Raw genomic sequence first — 19,803 nt, forward strand, 5'->3', positions numbered from 1 at the left:
TTGAGCAAAACCAAGAGCGTATATCTAGTTCATGTTAACTCGAATGTATTGTAATATAGACATAATTTTACATCTCTGGAAGACAGGGGAAATGTTCAAAAAGTTAAAGAATAATATTGTGATGACTAGATGTAAGTGTATCAATAGTCACATGTTCTCCCATTTTAAATCATTAATTGACTTTTCTTTTTCCTGTCTCCCCCAATATTTTATTATTATTGTCATTTTCTGAATTAAAGGTCCTTGATGTCTTATAACTTAAAGGTACTCGACTGAAGAGATTTTTAACATGACAGTACTGGAAAGATTTTTTTATATAAATTAGATCTATCGTATTATTTGATACAGTAATAGATAATTACTAATGTGCAAAATTACAAAAAATTCCATCACTCCAAGGTATCCGCCCAAGTTTAAAACATTTTCTTACAGTTGCTTTTAAGAATATTTTATGTTAAATACCGACATTTTGTTAATATTCTGCATTTTTGAAGAACTCTTCTGTAATAAGGAATATATGTGTATTTAATTGATAATGTCATTTTTGTCATAAACAGCATAGATTAAATTTTAACTATAATTTGTATTTAAAAACAGTGACGTCACCTGTCTATCGGTTAATCTGTATCAACAATTAGCTTGATTTAGGCATCACAACTTCTGCTGGTTCTACCGACTTCTGTGTTCTGTTCTGGTGCCATTGTCTAGAACATAATGTTGACCAGTCTCTTCAAAGAAACCTTGACAGCCAGAAAAACTTGTGACAGGTTAGGTTGTCGTTTGGCATGGCCCCAGCAATTTGTAAAAGAAGTAGAATAAAATCAGAATTAAAATGCTGAGTCTACAACAAATACAAGGTTAACGTATAACGACTTATAATGTCTACGAATGACATTACTAACCATTATGAAGCATCCCTACGTGAAAAGTTTAATATATTAAAGGATAGATCTACCTGGACAATCATTCAACATAATTTATGGGTAGATAAAGTTTCTTTATCAATACTTTATAAACATTAACACAATAACATACTGTCAGGGCATTTATTACACTGTATACTCCACTAGTCACAAGGTATTTGTGACGTCATAAAGTCTAGTGATGACGTGATCAAATAATTTTTGTTTTTATTAGGCTAAATAAACCTACTGCAGTATTGCAAAATAGTATCAACAATGTCTTTAGTAGGATCACTTTTTCTCAGACCTTTCTCTGCCCTTAAGCCTACAGTATCGGTAATAGATCTAGATTGTCTAAATCTCGTGGTCGTAATAAAATTTGAAAAATTGGTTTGTAAGATAATATAAATTTAACACAATATTAAAGATAATAAAGAAAAGCAACTCTACCTTCGGCTACTTTAAAAAACACAAAAATGAAGTCTTATTGCCATGTTTGTTCAGAACCGCTACATAATTTTTTCTCCAATATTTTTCCGTGTTAGTTCACGGCAGCTTCTGGAGCTCGGAGACTGGATCGAAAAGGAATTTGCAGAAGCGTGCTCGGTTTATATACCCAGTCTACTAAGCATGCGCGAACGAGATTGAATGACTTGTTAGGAGGAGGAGCCAAATATACAGGTCATTGCAAAAATACTGTGACGTATAGTGTAAAAATAAAGAGTTTAAACTCAAGCGCTTAAACTGAATATTATCTGCCCAACGGTACACCACATTCAACTCAAATGTGACATATGGATATGTCGTGAGAAAATACAGGTCAAGTTCGAATTTGGTCATGGTTCAATGATTTTTGGCAGAGTTATGCCCCTTTCACTTTGAAAATAATATGAAATTTTCAGTTTCCGATCATTATCTTCCCAATGGTACAACACATTCAACTCAAACTTGACATATTGATACGTCACAGGAATGCGCAGGTCAAGTTCAAAGTTGGTCATGGTTCAATGATTTTTGGCAGAGTTATGCCCCTTTCACTTTGAAAATTATATGAAATTTTCAGTTTCTGTTTATTATCTCCCCAACGGTACAACATATTCAACTCAAATTTGACATATGGATATGTTTTTGGAATGCCCAGGCCAAGTTGGAATTTGGTCATGGTTCAATGATTTTTGGCAGAGTATTGCCCCTTTCACTTTGAAAATAATATGAAATTTACAGTTTCTGTTCATTATCTACCCAACAACTCATCTTTGACATATGGATATGTCAAAGTAATGGGCAGGTCAAGTTTGAATTTGGTCATGGTTTGATGATTTTTTGGCAGAGTTATGTCCCTTTCACTTTGAAAATAATATAGATACATCTTAGGAATAAGCAGTTTAAGTTTGAATTTGGTCTTGGTTCAATGATTTTGGACAAACTTATCTTTCTTGAATGTTGGAAAAATTTTGAACTTTCAGTTTCAGCACTGAAATGTATGTAGCAATTATTTTGGCTACAAATATGAAATATGCTAATTTCAAAAGGTTTAGACTGAATAATTTCAGTGCCTTGAACATTGTATGAAAATGGTTTGTGTTAACATTGAAACGTTTTAAGGGCTTTGAACTTAAAATGAAAAAAATAATTTGTGCAAACAAATTTGGCACTAATTATTATAACATTTGAAATTTTGGCTGCAAGCGGGGGCATCCGTGGCATGATGACACATTTCTAGTTTTCAATTCTTTGATAAATAAGTACATGCAGAAACGATACTCAAAATAATAAAAACACATGGTTGGTTTGTGAAAGTGTCATACATTTGGAACAATGCTGACGTTACGCGTCATTTTGTACAAAAATTGTTCTTTTAACAAAAAATTGACAAACTATTCCCTCGTGAAACTGTACAAAAAGTCACATAAATGGCAAAGAATTGCTCTGTGTAAGGCTGAGGAGCCGAAAGAGCACACATGTGGACTCAAGTGTTACTAGGTATTTCCTGTAAAAAGTTAAAATATATATGTACGCAAATCTCGGCATTAAACTTACAGATGAAGTGGAAACAATATCTATCAAACGATTCTGCTACCGTTATAATGTAAGTTTTTTTTCCATTTAACTGAAGAGAAGTGCTTAAGAAGCCATCACAGAGTCCTCCATTTGATCTGTCAGTGTAAAATTTTTCAATGGTATTTATATATATATATATTTTATAAGTTTATTAATCCTGATGTAACGCTGTAACAATGAGTTCAAATAACACTAAAGTTCAAGGTACATGTACATAGTAAGAGCGGTGTTGTTAAAAAGCCTTTATTTAAGAAGAGAATACATAAGTGACAGCTATACCGTTCACAAGGCGACACATCCGACTCGCGGAGTTCTAGTTTTAGAACTGGACTTTAATGAAGGGGCGTCAATGGTCCAGTGGTAAATGTCATTTACTTCATAACACTTGTCTTCAGCAGTGTCGGTTTAAGTCCGCCAGGGACTTTGGATTCTGTCATGTGGGGAAAGTGTTTCCAGCTAGCCTACGGATAATCGGTGGTATTACTAAGGTGCCAAGTTATGCCTTATACAATGCACGAAGAAGCACCTAAGGTAAAGCTGGACAGTCGTGGTGCTTATACCTTTATTCTCCAACATAATAAACTTGTCAAAGAGACCTCGAGAAAACTTTTTGACGAACGATGTCTTTTTCCAGGCAGTATGGCAAAAAAACGTATGTAAAATGGGTCAAACCGTTCACGCCTTATTAATTAGGCTATTACTTTTACATTTTGCGAGGCAAAACTCTAAAATATGGACCTTGACGAAAAGGTTCACAGGGGTAAAAATGATATCAAATACAAAATTGAGCATTAATTTTCATAAAATATTTTCGGATAATCTCCGTCACATCGTGATAATGAAAACTTATATACCAAGTTTTCCATGTAAAATGAACCTCAGCTTAACCGAAGAGAGAGTCATATCTCGACTTCTTTTCTCTTTGACAAAGTTAATACAAATTTCGATATTGTAATTATATTTTTTACTTTTTTATTCTGTAGTAAGCAAGTTCTATTATCAACTCTTTCAATGGAGAATAAAACCAATATGTATGTTGCTAAAATTTATAATTCACCAAAACATTATGAGTGTATTTCATTCTATACTTTAATAACAACACAAAACTAAACCATCATTTTATATCTTTATTTCCATAAAGCGTGTTACAAATGAGCAGTTATTTTAACTTGACATTATATATTCAAAAAGAAATTAAATGCATTCATACATTGCAGAATTATGCCCCTTTTCTACGTTGTTTTTACTTGCATAATTATTAAGCACTGAGAAAAGTGGAATGAGCTGCCGCCTTGTGAAATGAAATTTAAACCTTATCAATCCGGATTTATGTATTGATAAAACCTATACATGTACATGTCATTAAATACTTGAGCTGTTTTCAAAATACGAACGGTAGAAAAAGAAAAAGTTTTCTCATTACAAATCAAAGAGAAATATAATTGAAAATTATAATTATAAGTTTTCATTTATAATAAAAGACAAAAGCAAAGTTCAGGTTAAAGAATGTATTTAGGTATACGTGTACCATGGATCACTTGAATCATATATCAAATTCACAAAGCACATATAATCAAATTATCAATGTGTGACTTTCATAAGTCATCAAATCAAAATGCTATGTTATTCATCTTGCAAATACAATTATAATAATTCAAATATAATATTCTCCATAAAGACCTACTAAGAGATTGCCATAACATCTCCTTAGTAGTATAATCTTCAAGACTGGCCGTTACCAGCTTGCAAGATTTAGCCTTTCCTGAGATTCAATGAGTCTCAGGCAAAGACATCAACAACATAATAGAGCTCTACCATAACAACATAAATGTCACTCAACTTACAGTACAAACAACACATGTTGCAGTTTAAACACTGAAATACATCAATGAATGAACCAATATCCAAATACTTTTATTCATTCATATAAAAAGTATCTAAATGTTTAAAGGGTGGGTACTGTAGGGTGGGAAATTTCAATTTAAAAAACATGTGATCCTAATGGTCAACTTATACAGAATGACAAATATTGTCAAGGAGAAAAGAAAGAAAATATTTTACCGCCAATGATATAAACGACCAATAAAAAATTGTAATGCCAATATGATGCATAAATAAATTTAGACCAATGAAAAGATGTTTTGTAAAGGTCAAATCATTCAACCTGATAATTAAGTGATTTTTTAGATCAAAATAAACAACATATTCAGTCATACTGAACCAAGAAGACAAAGGCAAAAATTCAGGCATACAAGTTAAAATTTTACAATGATATAAACTGGCATTATATAGAGGATATTTGTTTGTTTGTGTGTAAGATGAAATTTTATTTCATCGAGTGGACTTTAAGAACAGTATTCTCACGAGTGGCGTAGCCACGAGTGAGAATACTGTTTTTAAAGTTCACGAGATGAAATAAAATTACATCTTACACAACAAACAAACAAATTTTCTTTTTATTTTATGCTAAAAAACAAGTTTAAACGAAATTTCCATAATATTAACATAAATATTAAAATATGTTTCCCCATTGAGAGCCCCATTTCGTGCGAATTTCTCATTAAAAACAAGAAGTCTTGAGCTGAAAAATAAGTCCGACAGTCAACATTAAATGACAGTGATATTAATTATTTTGTTTAAAAAATATGAATGATCGCTTGTTTTAATAATAAAAACAAACAATTCGTGTAGGAGAAAATTCCAACCATCCATCCATATTTCTGTTACTTACTGCGAATTTATATTAGACCTGGCTTTGTTAAATGTAAGCGGCAGCCATTTTTTAAAGTTGTGTATTTCACGGGAGGAAAATAATTGTGTTTGATTCAGAGGGATATCATTTGGAATTGTTAATCATACACCTTTTTAAAAGAAAGAAAACATATTTGAGGATTGAAACAGACAAAAAATAAGTGTTGACAGATGTGAAAACATGAAAAAAGCAGCTATGAAAATGGAAGACTTGGAACTTGCTCGGAACGCTGGGTGGTTTAATTGTTCTACGAGCTGTAGCTGTCATTGCTTTTCAATTTTTCATAAAGCATACGGCAGTTATTACTCGTAGGATACTTTAATATGCCCAAATGTCATCAAGAGCAGTCTGCATGTGGAAGGAATGTATTTTTCAGACTGTAAAAATGAAACAAAAAATTTAGAGACGAAATTTGGTGTTTGGAATTTGAATGAATAGAAGTAAGTTTTCTTCTTTTAAGTAATTTTGACGTTTAAGGTATTTATCAATTTCAGCTTTGCTTTTTCTTTAAACAGCCTGACATTGTCAGAATTGTCAACAAAAATAAAATTGAGGTACCACATGGGGAAATCTTAAAAAAGTAGTTTCGTCATTGAAAAAAGTGAAATTATATTTTGATAATTTTCACTGTGAAATTACCAAATATAATTTTCACGGATAAATCAGTAATCCACTGAAAAGCATAAAATAAAATTCAATCTTACAAGTTATGACTGTACAATATTGTAAATAAAGCAAGCATTTTAATTACCAAAAGGTTCAATCAGCCTTGAATTAAAAATATATACTGATGTTCACAACTTTAAATCTATCTGGACATCTTTTTTACAAATAAATTGGTATCTTTTGTAACATGGAACGACAACCCATAGACTTGAACCGATATAATTAACAGCACAATTCTCACGAGTACCTCCATCGAGTAGACCGGTTACAAAATTTCTGAAAATATAAACAATATTTACTTATAGAAATATATTTTTTCTTTCTTATTTTCACGTTTGATGTTGCATACTGATCATGAAATTCACAAACAGACTAGCTAGTGTGTTAGTATGAAGAAGAAAAATCCATGTATATTGGTGTTATATTTGTATTAACAACTAGGTTTAAACACTTATTTTTTTTAGAACATACACACAATGGAATATACGTCTAATCAAAAACATACAATGTGGAATTGAATCAGAACGATTTTTTTCTTCTTTTAACTTAGAAGCTATTGTCGCTTCCTTCTTCTAATACATGGCAACATTTTCTCTAATTTATCATATGGTTTCGCATGGTTGAGAAAATAAAGGTGAACATAGCTTATACTTTTCAAAACAGAGCATTTTTATAGCGAGACCAATTAGTGTATGACGCACAAGAAAACAATTTTTGTGTGTTGTATATCTCGAGTACTGGATAAAAAAGCAATCAGAAGTATCAGATGTATAAAGTCGTGATTATACTCTATCGACAATATATTTATAATCAAATTTTATTTATTATGCTAAAATGCTAATTTAATATTTTACAACTTTGATAATCGATTTTCCTAACTCCGATATATATAAACATATGTCGGTATATATTATCGTATCGACCGCGGAGAATAGACGATAAATCGATATCGCGACTTCCGATGACAATCACGTATTAAATGACAAAACAAAGTTCATATCCAGTTTGACATATAATGATAAACAGGTCATCACAAGTAATAATGCAAATGTTTGATATTTTTAGTCTTTTAAGAAAAAGCATAATGGCCATTACGTAAAAAATATACTTCAAGAAAAGAAAGAACATCAATTTATTCTGCGAAATGATTTCGACATGTTTTTATTCGTTGTCACAGAAACAATTCGCTCAATAGTTTCCAAGGCTACCGTGAGAAACTACACCGATATTAGAATACTTGACGTCTAAGCTATGTATGGGTAAGAGTTCGTATTAAGACGACCGTAGGGAGTCTTATCGAACTCTTACCCATATAACTGCAAATCGGCTCTTACAACTCGATATCAGATAAAAATATAGAAAGTGTCACCTCTTTAATTAAGCATAACATTATTTAATATTTTTCCCCAGCAGTCACGTACAAACAAGGATGGGGTCCAATTACTTAATCTGGCATGTAAAACAACGAGTTTTCAACAATACCTAGGATTGTTAATGCAATTCATATCTGTCATATGAAACAAAATAATGTTTTGCTTACTTTTTCTAGAAAATATAAACAGTCAGCAATTAATAATTGACATTTTTCTTAGAGTTAAAAGGATATCAAAAAGTTACTGTGTACTCATTTGTCTCTGCGAGCTGAGATCCACGTGCATTATCTATGTAATAAATTTGAATGTATTCTCACATTGCTACAGTGTTATCAGCCTTTTAAGAAACACCTGACCTGGCTAATTAAAATATGCCAATCACAATTTTCACTCAGGGCTGGAAATCAAAACTGCGTCGTATCCTACAAAATGTAAACAAACGCCGCCATCTTGGAACGAAAAACGTATGTTTTTGTTTATAACTCTTTTTGTTGGAAATGACTGAAAACCAGATATATGTATTAACACGCTACACTATTTTCCGCTTCGTTCGGTATATGTTGCTTGCACAACTATTTTGTAAAACAAAAGTTATAGCGAACTTGCAACTCGAAGCGGAGCAGATTTTTTATGAAATTGTGTGGATACGACGCAGTTCATATTGCTTAATCTATCGTTTCGCCTTCAAACCAATTATATACTCGTTTTCAGAGTTCACCATGAACTTCGAAATATAATTTTGCATCATTTACTAAATTTTCATTAAAAAGAGATGTTTATTTTTCAAGAAAATAATGATTTTTACCAAATGATACGACGCAGTTGAACATAAAATATGATACGACGCAGCTGTATTTTCATTGCAGGCTGCATATTGGTTTTAAACTGTTTAAATTATGCGCTAGGTATGCTAATTACGTCCAACAACATTTCTTGTTTACAACTTAAGTAAAAGCAGAGGTCACTCATTGGTTCCATAAAAATGAAAATGTAATACAATTATATTAAGGCTGTATTTTTCGGTCGAAATTAAGTACCCATCATAAGCATCTACAAATTCCGAAAAGCTGTATCAAATGCAATATACATTGAAACAGGTGATCGCACTCCCATATGTCAACGTGTTCCAGTGTTGCCTTAGCATGCTTCTAAAATTGTTCCCGTGAGTTCGAAATGGGAGTGATTACTATTTTTGATACAAAATTCAATATTCCAGTGTAACCTCTCCTGGACCCTGTACTAGTATTAATCAGGAATGACCTTGTTTTTTTCTAAAAAAAGAGAAAGAATTACAAATTTTGAAAAGGTCTCTTGCTATCGGAAGAGAGCTATGCGCAAATTGCATGCCTACCTTTGTTACTTGTAATTAGCAATAATTTTCGTCAATTCCGTTATTACTTATGTCTTTTACGTGCCGATTTTATTGTATTCATTTTCTTATAATAATCGGTGAGAACAGATGAGCTTTATTATTTGAAACTGAACATTAATTTTTTAATTTATATTAAAAATGGTTAAGCTACAAGATATTTTTGCAAGTACGTTATGCGTTCCGTTTAGTCATTTTATGTTCAGCGCCGCGGAACTTTACCTCTGATTTTGTCGTATTGCATTTCTTTATCGCCGATGAGGAAAGGTCTACGGAATGTATTTTCTATATTTGCACTTAAGTATCATTCTTCTCCATTAAAAATCTTCAAATTTTCAAAATCGAGTTACATATGATACAACTACAGATTATTTTGTAAAGAAGGTGTACGTTTTGCAAAGGTATTTTACGCTTTGCACCGATAAATTTGATACAGATATAGACAGGCATGATCTTTCAACAGTATTGAAGAAGTTTTCACAATACTGAACAGTAAATTTAGGTCAGATTATAGCATCGAATTTTCAACAGACTAGAGACATGGCATCTTAACATACCTTCATACTAAAGTGTGATTTTTATTTGATAATGAATTGCCTGTAACCTTAAACAAAGGTTTTCAGAAAATGACTTCACAGAGGATTACCCCCTGTTTACATTGAACATTTCTCTGCTAGTCATACCGAAATAAGAAAATTAAATGTTATTCTCTTAATAATTAATTCAATTATTTATAATCTTAAAACTTCACGCCAGAAGTCAATAAAAAAGCTGCTTATTTGTACAGCTGACGTTAACAAATTTTGTTGAAAAACCAAATGAGACAGGTGTGTCCGACCGTGGCCGAGCTGTTTATGTTTATTGAATTCAAATCACTTGAATTGACCTGCTATGAATTCGAAAACTACTAGGGACTTTTTATTCTTTCGTGTGGAAAACCTATCAAGCTAGTTTCAAAATCTGCAGGTGCAATATTTTGCCTGAAATAATGCACAAAGGCGCACCTGAGGTCCTCGCCCCTATTAAAGCTAAAATAGATAAATGCAGAATCCCTAAAGAAAGCCCAACACGGCAAAATTGAAAATGTTGCAGGCTCGGTTTGATTGAGCCTGTTCATGGACGGTACTGGAAAATGCAAGTTACCGTCCACGCCCCCTAGCACCAAAAAGAACATGCAGAACCACAGTTAACTTAGAGCGTAGCTAGCCAACACGAATTCAAGTTAATAGATATTTGTATTTTTTTGCGAAAAAGAATTAGGGATAATATTGAACATACAGGAAAATATAAGAAATTATTTCAGATATTATGATCAATTAGGTGACATGATCATGTTTATCTGAAAAGTAGCTTCCGCAATGTAAACTTTCAAATTAAATGTTATATTGGACATGACACAATTTATTCTAAATAATCAAAAGCAACAGAACATTGCTATACACCGCAAATGATCTGGGGTTTTTTATATAGCGCAAGTGATTATCCCATAAAATAGAAATATTTTGCCAAAACTATCCCTGTTGAAAAGACTGCCAAAAATACAACTGCGTCGTATCATATTTTATTTTCAACTGCGTCGTATCATTTCGTAAAAATCATTATTTTCTAAGAAAATAAACATCTCTTTTTAATGAAATTTTAGTAAATGATGCAAAATTATATTTCGAAGTTTATGGTGAACTCTGAAACAAATATATAATTGATTTGAAGGAAAAAACGATAGATAAAGCAATATGAACTGCGTCGTATCTACACATTTTCATAATAATTCTGCCCCGCTTCGAGATGCAAGTTCGCTATAACTTTTGTTTTACAAAATAGTTGTGCAAGCAACATATACCGAACGAAGCGGAAAATAGTGTAGCGTGTTAATACATATATCTGGTTTTCAGTCATTTCCAACAAAAAGAGTTATAAACAAAAACATACGTTTTTCGTTCCAAGATGGCGGCGTTTGTTTACATTTTGTAGGATACGACGCAGTTTTGATTCCCAGCCCTGTTCACTATCAGCACTGGTTTCTTCATGAAAAAGCGGCTACACTAATTACTGCCGAGTAAGAGCCTATTTGCAGTTATAACAAGTTAAATGTTGATGCTGCACATCGAAGACGCTGTGAACAGTCACAGCTAATGTACAAAACTTCAGTTGAATATCCGAAGCAGTAATCAATTTTTAGTATTTTTTTAAGTTTTTTGTATGTGCTGCTTGTTTAATAAATGAAGACGAAAACAATCTTGAGAACAAAAGCGTGTTCCGGTGCAAGGAATCGAACCCGGGCGCCTGGGTGTACAACCTTATGCATAAATTCGCAAAGAAATGCCAGAAATTCTGAGTACTCAGTAAACAATGTTTGTCTGTTTTGACAAAGACTGAAAGATCTGCTCCAAGCAAAATAAATTTGTTATCAAATAAAAATGAAATGATTGGTATACTTAAAATAAATTGAAGACAAAAACAGAGGTAGAGAAAGAAACTAGTTTTTATTGAACTTTTTAACGTATTTTGTTGTTATTAAATGATTCGTGTGAATGAAATAATAAAGAATGAAATGTTTTGTAATGAAATATTACACGTTTGTTCGGTCCATATGGTTAATTACCAAAAATAGTAATGACAGTAATGTATAGAAATTGTGCATGCTAAAATAACCCAAGAAGGCGACTACGAAAATAAGATTTGTAAACATGGTTCATAACCTATATAAAAATTTAATAACAACAAAAATACGTCAATTATATCAATTTCGTAGACCCGAACTAATTTTCGCTTTACACGGCCATTTGTGATTTTTCGTACGTATGTATTTTTGGCTCAAACTGCATTTTATTTAGATATTTTTTTATTCTGAAATTTTGATTTGCTGTAAAATCATTCAAAGAATGCATAAATATATGATTAACATATCTTTTAATACAGATAAATGCACTATTTCAAGGATAAATATTATTTTCTTAGCCGCGAACTTGTTTTCGCAAAAATAGCTTATTTTCGGTATCCATCTATACCGCGACAGTATGTGTTGTTTAAACACCTAAAAAGGTATTAGGGTTAAAAATTACCAAAATACACCTAGCCTACAGTATAAAGAAATACTCCCCGACTGACTGAGGCACAATTAATTTAAAAAAAATGTCAAAAATACAACAATTTTTCACCAAAATTAGGTGTTAGGGCACATGTTAACATTGAAAAACCAGTTTTGGGGTAATTCCAAGGTTTTTAACCATTTTTTGTTAACTTTTTCCCTTATATAAGCGTGTTTCGACGGCTTTTTGACCCCCATCTTGAGGCCTCAAAGAGTGATGAAATGCCCTATTTTTGCCCCAAACACTGTTTTTCGTTTGAGAAATGTTGTTAAAAAAGTGACCACTTTTTCGGCGCCGTCTCCTATCCAAATGTTACATCAGGAGGTTGCCAGAAGGGGGATGTGCCCCCTTCTGTTTGGGGGGTTTGATGGGGGGGGTCGCAATCCCCCTCATCGCCACGAAAATTTTGGACATGTGAGAGGCTAAAAATGGCCTACGGTCGATCTTAGGGTAACTAATAACAATTCATTGAGAAGTTACATCACCTTGAAATTAGTTTTGATGGAAAAAATAATGCCAAATACTGATTTTTCGCAATTTTGAGTCGTCCCCCGTTGCTAAAGTAACAGGAAATTTATGATTGAGCATGCTGTTACAGAGACTATGGTTGAGTCAACATTTGTGCCAAGTATTGAAGCATTTTTCAAAGTTTCATAGCAGTTTGAACTTGTTGCAGGAGGCTTTTCAATGAAAACGGCCATTTTTCGCAATATGCTCATGGGGTAAAAGGTTAAATGATTGTATACTAGATTTAAGATTTTCAATTCAACCCCTTTTTATTATTTTCAAAATGCAAGTTTACACTTATCCGTGTTTGTTGTTAAACATATTCTATATATCGTCGATACAATGACCACTTAATAAAGATTGAAAATGCATTACGGTAATTGAAGGAATTATGCTATTATACCCTTATTTCCTCAACCGCAACTTCGGTTCTTTCTGTTGATATTGATAATAGCCGAGGATATTTCGCTCGATAATTTCCTGCTTTAGAATATAGACGATATTCTATTGGTAAATTATAAAAAATGATGAAAATTAAAAGAATGTGATATTTAACCATTGAAGAATCACTTTTGTTGAACGTTTATTTAATGCCATGACCCTCGGGGACATGTTGATCAGAAAAGTAATTTTATCACTGTGTAATTTTGTTAGAACAAAATAAGTAAACAAAAACAAGACTAAAATTTTCCCCATAGCTGACTTCACTAATGCATAATATCTACTAATTAGCGATCACCTTTATATACCGTGTCTATGACTGACTGCAAGAAATTTCATTATAAGTACGCTGTTTATAGCGTGACTCTGTTTAATATCATTAATCATATCGTAAATATTTTTGCTACAAATGTAACTGTTTCGTTACTGAAGTAAACGAAGTAAAACAGTAAAAGGTAAACTTTTACTAGTAAAATAATTATCAATTATTGAGTACTGCTCAAGTCAGTTTTATGGAGCGTGAGGTATATTCACTTTTTATTATCCCGCAGGTATACACACTCAAACCGAGTTTGCAATTTTGCATGCATTGTTTGTCATTAAAGCTTCCGAGGGATCAATCATTACCTTGATTGTTTTCAAAATATACGTACGTGAATGATGCATGTTGACCAGTTCTTTCTGATATCCAAGTACCCTCCTCTTTCTCGTAAGAATAACCGATCCATGCATAAAAATAATCACGCACTTTAAACCTCATGATAAAGGTATTCTCTGCTTCATTTTCAATGTCGGACACGGTTGCTTCTAGTCGCTTACAATGGGCACGAGCTTCATTGAACGTTTTTAACTCATGAACAACCAAATAACAGTACGATGAATATTTTGTCCAGTCCGATAGACATGTATAATCATAATTTACCAATTTTGTAGAAATTAAAGCATTTAAAAGTTTTGCTTGAGTTTCTTTTAAAGCTTCTATTTCTCTCTGCTGGGTACTTATCAGCTTCTCTGTGGTGTGACTCTTTAGAAACACTTGGGTGATATCTATAACATTATTTGTGATTATTTCGTCCAGTTTGTTCAGTTTTGTTTGGATTTTTTCATCAAGTTTTGCATTTATCACTTCTAGATTGCTTTCCAATTCTTCTTTTTCAACTTTGAGTTCGTTTTTAAGCTCCGAGAAGTTCCTTTTTAGCAGATCAGTTTGATCATTCACTTGACCCGTAAGCTTTTCCACTTGATCTCTTGTCCATTGTTTTTCCCTATTAAGTCCTAAAGACACTAGTATTCGGCTTGACTTTAGAAGTTCAACACGTTTTGGAGAACTAGTCTGCTTCTCTTTTCCTGTCTGTTGATGCATTGTGGGACACATTTGATCCTTGAAATTTATCACAGAATTATTAAGCTCCTCGAAGTTTTGTTGCAATGATTTTGCCAGTTCGTTGTCAGAATTTATTCGTGTTTCAACTATACTTATTCGTGTTTCTACACCACCAATTCTTTTTTCTATGATATCAAATCTGTCTCTCCTTTTTGCATCCATCATAGAAACAAATAAAAAAATAAAGAAGAAAATTGCCACTGTATTTTCCATTACATTGATAATCGTTTTCATAACGCTTACGTTAAAAATATCTTGAAAATTCAATGTAACGTTTGAAATTAAAAATTCTTGAAATAACTATTTTTAAACATATCAAAATCACTTTTGAGAAGAAAAACAGCTATGAGCTCACTTGTCTGTATATTGGTTTATTTCACCGTTTACCTAGAATGTTAAACAAACAAAAGATACAAAATCAACGATAAATTTTCTTCTTATCATTTACTAATTACAGTACGAAAGACCGGTAGGGACATTTCAATTTCCGATTTCATCTTCGTGAATTTACAATTTAAACTTCATAAATTTACGTTTTCAACATACTGAATTCTCGAATTCATGATTTCAACTTCATAAAATTTACGATTTAAACTTCATGAATTCACGATTTCAACATCAAAATATACGATTTCAACTTTGTTACTTAATGAATTCACGATTACAATTTCACGAATTCACGATATCATTTCATGAATTCTTGTTTTGAACTTCTCAATTTCAACTTTACGAAATCAAGATTTAACCTTCACGAATTTGAAATCGTGAAGTTGAATAAGTGAATTCGTAAGTTCTGCATGTTGAAATCGCGAATTCATGAAGGTGAAATTGTGAATTCGCGAAGATAAACCGAGAAATCAAGAAGTTGAAATGTAATCATCGGTATTTTGCATTGATACTATATAAATAAAATTATATAGTTTTGTGTATATATTCTGGTAGCATTAAGCGTACCGTATTTCTCCTATTTAACACCCCACTCCATCGATACTAAGTCCCCCCTTTCCGATGCAGCCATGTATTAACTATTTGAAACTTAATATTATTTTAAAACAAACCTGTTTTGCAATGGCAAAAAAACCAACAAAAAAACCCACAAAAAACACGACAAAACAAAAAAAAATCAGTATCTTTCAAAAAGGTACTCGGCCAAATTAAAACTGATAAGCATGCAAAATTATGTTATTTCTTAGTTTTCGATACAAAAAGAAATGTTAGAAGTGCTTGCATAACAATGACGTAATAATTATTTCTTATAGCGATGAAAATTCCCATTTTGTAAATATTATAATTAAATAATAGCACACTTATATTGATGATTTTTTTCAAGGTAGGACAACTTCTATTTTAGGTGTCTCGTCACTTGTTTTACGTTTGACGTTATAAATTTTGTTATCGTAAACAAATTAACCAACAAGTTAAAGAACTATCATAATTCTTGTCCATTTTATTCAAGAACTTTCCTTAAAATTTTGTTTTATAATGACAAAAACTATCTCATACATTTTATTTTAAAGCTTCTCTTAAAATTTTATTTTAGAATGGTAAGAACTATCCTTAACATTTTATTATAGAATGGTTAGAACTTTCCTTTACATTTTATTTAAGAATGGCCAATGAGATTCACCGATTTCAGTTTGCAATTCTAAAATGACCAATGAAAATTATTTTTGTATTCAGTCCTTCCCTGGTAATTTTTCAGGAAGTTCAACTGATAACAGACGGACTTCGTCCGCTTGATATATATTTACCAAAGTCGTTGTCATCTACTTACATTATGTAACTTTATCGCATAATAGAGATAGGATCAGGATTTTTCAAACAAAACAAATAGACATTGCCATGGAAAGGGGCTTATATTCGGAAATATACAGTTCTTCACGTTGTATTCCTGTATCTTACGAAATCCGGTTTAGTGCCATAGTATACAGTTTAGATATATGACGTTGCAACGATAATGCAAAGTGACATCTGATATCTGCATTCGACACTTCGCATAACACGTATGACTACAATATAACATACAAATAATGAATGTGCACTGACATGCAATGCAATGCATTACATAATGTTGTGTCCTGCGTTGTGTTGATTGTCGAATAAATATCTACATTAAATGTGGCACTAACTGGATATCATAGTTTGGTTTCCTTTATTGTTTACATCCACATCGTGGGAAAAGCCTTCAAACAGAAACGACAGCCAATAAAAACAGCACATGTTTTGTCAGAACAGATGTTAGATTGACGTAACCTTGGTTTTTATTCATTTATCTTAGATTTCTCAGATGAAGGTTAAGCATTTTTTTCTTCTACCAATTTGTGGCAAGTACGCAAGTTTCATAAACCAGTACTTGTTTATGGAAAGCCATACAATATTGTCCTTTTTTTAAAATGTATTTACCATGTGGTTCACTTTGACAATTTAAGAATTATTTTAAAACACCTTCTTATCAAACCTGAAACCATAACATAAATCCACAGTTACAATAATATGTCAAAACATGCATGCAGTCAGTTTATGAAACCAAGGTAGCTTTATATAAGTTGATTTTCTCAATATATGATATAAATTCTTCTTTACTTCTATAAGATACCAAAGTAGCAATATATGGAACCAGATAACCTTATATGAATCCAAATTATCAATACATGTATGTTAATTCATTTTTTCAATATATAAAATCATGTCGTCCGTGTATGAAATAAAAGTATCAATATCTAAGTTGAATTTGGCATTACATGTATATAATACCAATTCTTCAATATATGGTGCCAAAGTAGCCATATATGGAACCATATGTCCTTATATGAAACTGAGTTATCAATATATTAATTCATTTTTACAATACACAAATGTATATGAAACCATTTAATCAATGTATGAAACCGAAGTACCAATATATATTAAGTTGATTATTACATAATATGATACCAGTTTTATAAAATCACATACTATTCCATATATGCTTTCTATAATATGAAAATCAACATAATTTTATATATTAACTATACGGTTCCATACATTGATAAAATAGTTTCATATATTTTGAAAATTTATTATTCTAACACTCCTCGTGATTTTGTCACTATAGACAAAGCAGAAAAAAATCCGGGGTTAAACTGACAATAAACACTGGCAAGGGACTACTTGTATATGCGGCTGTTATGTTTTCTCCCTCGATTATTTAGTTTACACAGCCTTTTAAAGCCACAATAAAAAACATTTTAGTCCTATTTTCAGTTATTATAATGTTTTTTTTTCCATAAAATACTGAATAACATGTCACAGATTTGATCCATATAAGTAAATATCTTTTGATAAAACGGCTGCAATCCTTAAGCAGCGTAATGACGTCATCATTAAGTACACAACTCATTCATAAACGCCCAGAATGACGTCATTCCAAACATCCTGTCTGAGACGTAAGTTTTTATTGTTGAAAACTTGATAAATAACTTTTTTTCTTATTATTTCTTTTGATTATAATTTTTATATCTTAGCAACAGTAGGGTGGTGCGAAATCGACCAGCGTTATACGATAATCGGCACCGGAAGTATTTCCGTTTGAAAAAAGAACATTTGTGATCTTCCTTACTTTGTCTTGTTAGAATCGAAATAATTAATATCGGTCTGAGCAGTGTTTATCGGCTATTTAACACAGGTTTTGTCGTTTTGATGCGAAAAAAATTAACCACTCAGATCTACGGCCTTCGTGGTCAATTTCTACGCATCAAAACTCCAACCAGGTATTAAATAGCCGATAAACACCGATAAGGCCGATATTATTTCTTAAATATATTGATAATTCGGCTTCATATAAGGACATCTGGTTCTAAACAAGGCTACTAAGGTTCCATATGATAATCAAAGCACTGAATGTACTGATGGGGAGGCTATGAGAGAATGTTTCAGACTTATAGTTTCTTTTCTTTTTGCTTAAAATATGCTACCAAAATAAAAAGATATGCACATTGCGCTATTTATCCTTACTGTTGTGTTCAACCATTCATATATATGGTTAATGTGGTTGACTATTCATTTTGTTAATATTCCAGAACATTTCATTGAGGTCTACATTCGGACTGTTAATCATGCAAATTTTGAAAAACCTAAACTGTCAATAGTAAATGACATACCAGCAAGTATGACGACTGTTCATTATCAGATAACAATAACATTTTACAACTGACGGTTCCTTATCAAAATATTCTAGGACTGTTCATCATAAATACTTTATGTCATTTTAATATTATTGAATGATAATAACAACTGCAAGTGATGCAACATTTTTATTGAACATAAAAATTATACACGTTTAGATGTACCATAATTGAGATCAATAAGATACTGTCTTGTGATGAGTATTAATATTCATGCTCTACGGACAGAAGGTTGTCTTCTCCAGAAGCAAATCTCGAATAAAATCACGTTTCAGAAAATTATTCCCATTTCATTACTGACGGCGTCGGATAATATTAAAGCTAAATATTTCTTGAAAAAATACATATCTGCAAAGCTTATTCAAAACTGAATCAAGTGAAAATTGATCAGGAAGTTATATCTTCTTTTTTTACCGCCAACACTCAACCAACTTATGGTAGTTAATCGATAGATTCTACGTGTATTTTTAAACCTCACTAGCTTGAAATATATACTGCGGAAAATCTGTTGTTAACAGGGTGTGCGCGGTTATTACGTAGGGTTTTCCCTGTCGACCATTTCCCGCAGATAGATGAGAACATCGAAGCCGTCAGTGCTATGAATGGTGTTATAAATGGCATGTTTTGGAAGTTTATGTTGAAACTTCTCCAAATCCCTCCAGAGGCGTGCACGTCGCGGAGAAGGCACACGGAAGGTCATAGTCAAGTCATCATAGTACCAGAGGTGATTGGTTGACCTGTCGTGACTTACTCTGGAGGTTTGGCGCTAATAGATGCCGTTTTTGTTGTCGTCAGTCAGAAAGTTTATGCCTTGACGGTATTGTCGTCTCCTTTACCACCAAAGAACGAAGAATGGGCTTCCAGGAAGAATCTGCTTGAAAAAGACGTCCCAGATGCTATAATCTCGGACATATGGTTATTCCGGCGCCGAGTATAAATAAACTTAAAACACACACACTTTTGTTGAAAACAAAACAAAAAAACAACAACACATTTTCTGTAGTAATTTTTCAAGTGTTGTAAAATGAATAAGAAATTCCTCTTATGCCGCCGATTATTTTTAGAACACAAACATAAAAGTTCTTTTTTTTTTATT

At 32.1% G+C, this 19,803-nt stretch overlaps 2 protein-coding genes across 10 annotated transcripts in view; one reads left to right on the top strand and one right to left on the bottom strand.

Moving 5' to 3' along the window:
* Positions 1-19,803, top strand: part of LOC132725620 (uncharacterized) — a 61,504-nt gene that overhangs the window by 27,023 nt on the left and 14,678 nt on the right. The gene's annotated exons all lie outside the window — the stretch shown is intronic.
* On the bottom strand, positions 4,078-14,993 carry LOC132725628 (CD209 antigen-like). The gene is made up of 2 exons (XM_060710798.1): positions 13,814-14,993; positions 4,078-6,657 (listed from the first exon to the last, which is right to left on the bottom strand). Exons 1-2 carry the CDS (start codon positions 14,776-14,778, stop codon positions 6,510-6,512), a joined length of 1,113 nt encoding a protein of 370 aa, XP_060566781.1. The 5' UTR covers positions 14,779-14,993; the 3' UTR covers positions 4,078-6,509.

This window comes from Ruditapes philippinarum, unplaced genomic scaffold (genome assembly GCF_026571515.1).
Source record: "Ruditapes philippinarum isolate M1 unplaced genomic scaffold, ASM2657151v2 ctg311_1_1_1_1, whole genome shotgun sequence".
NCBI classification, from domain to species: Eukaryota; Metazoa; Mollusca; class Bivalvia; order Venerida; family Veneridae; genus Ruditapes; species Ruditapes philippinarum.

Coding starts and splice junctions, on each gene's coding strand:
- LOC132725628 (XM_060710798.1), bottom strand. CDS start 14,778: ATGAAAACGATTATCAATGTAATGGAAAATACAGTGGCAATTTTCTTC. Junction 6,658..13,813: donor GGTCAACATGCATCATTCAC/GTACGTATATTT, acceptor TTATATTTTCAG/AAATTTTGTAACCGGTCTAC.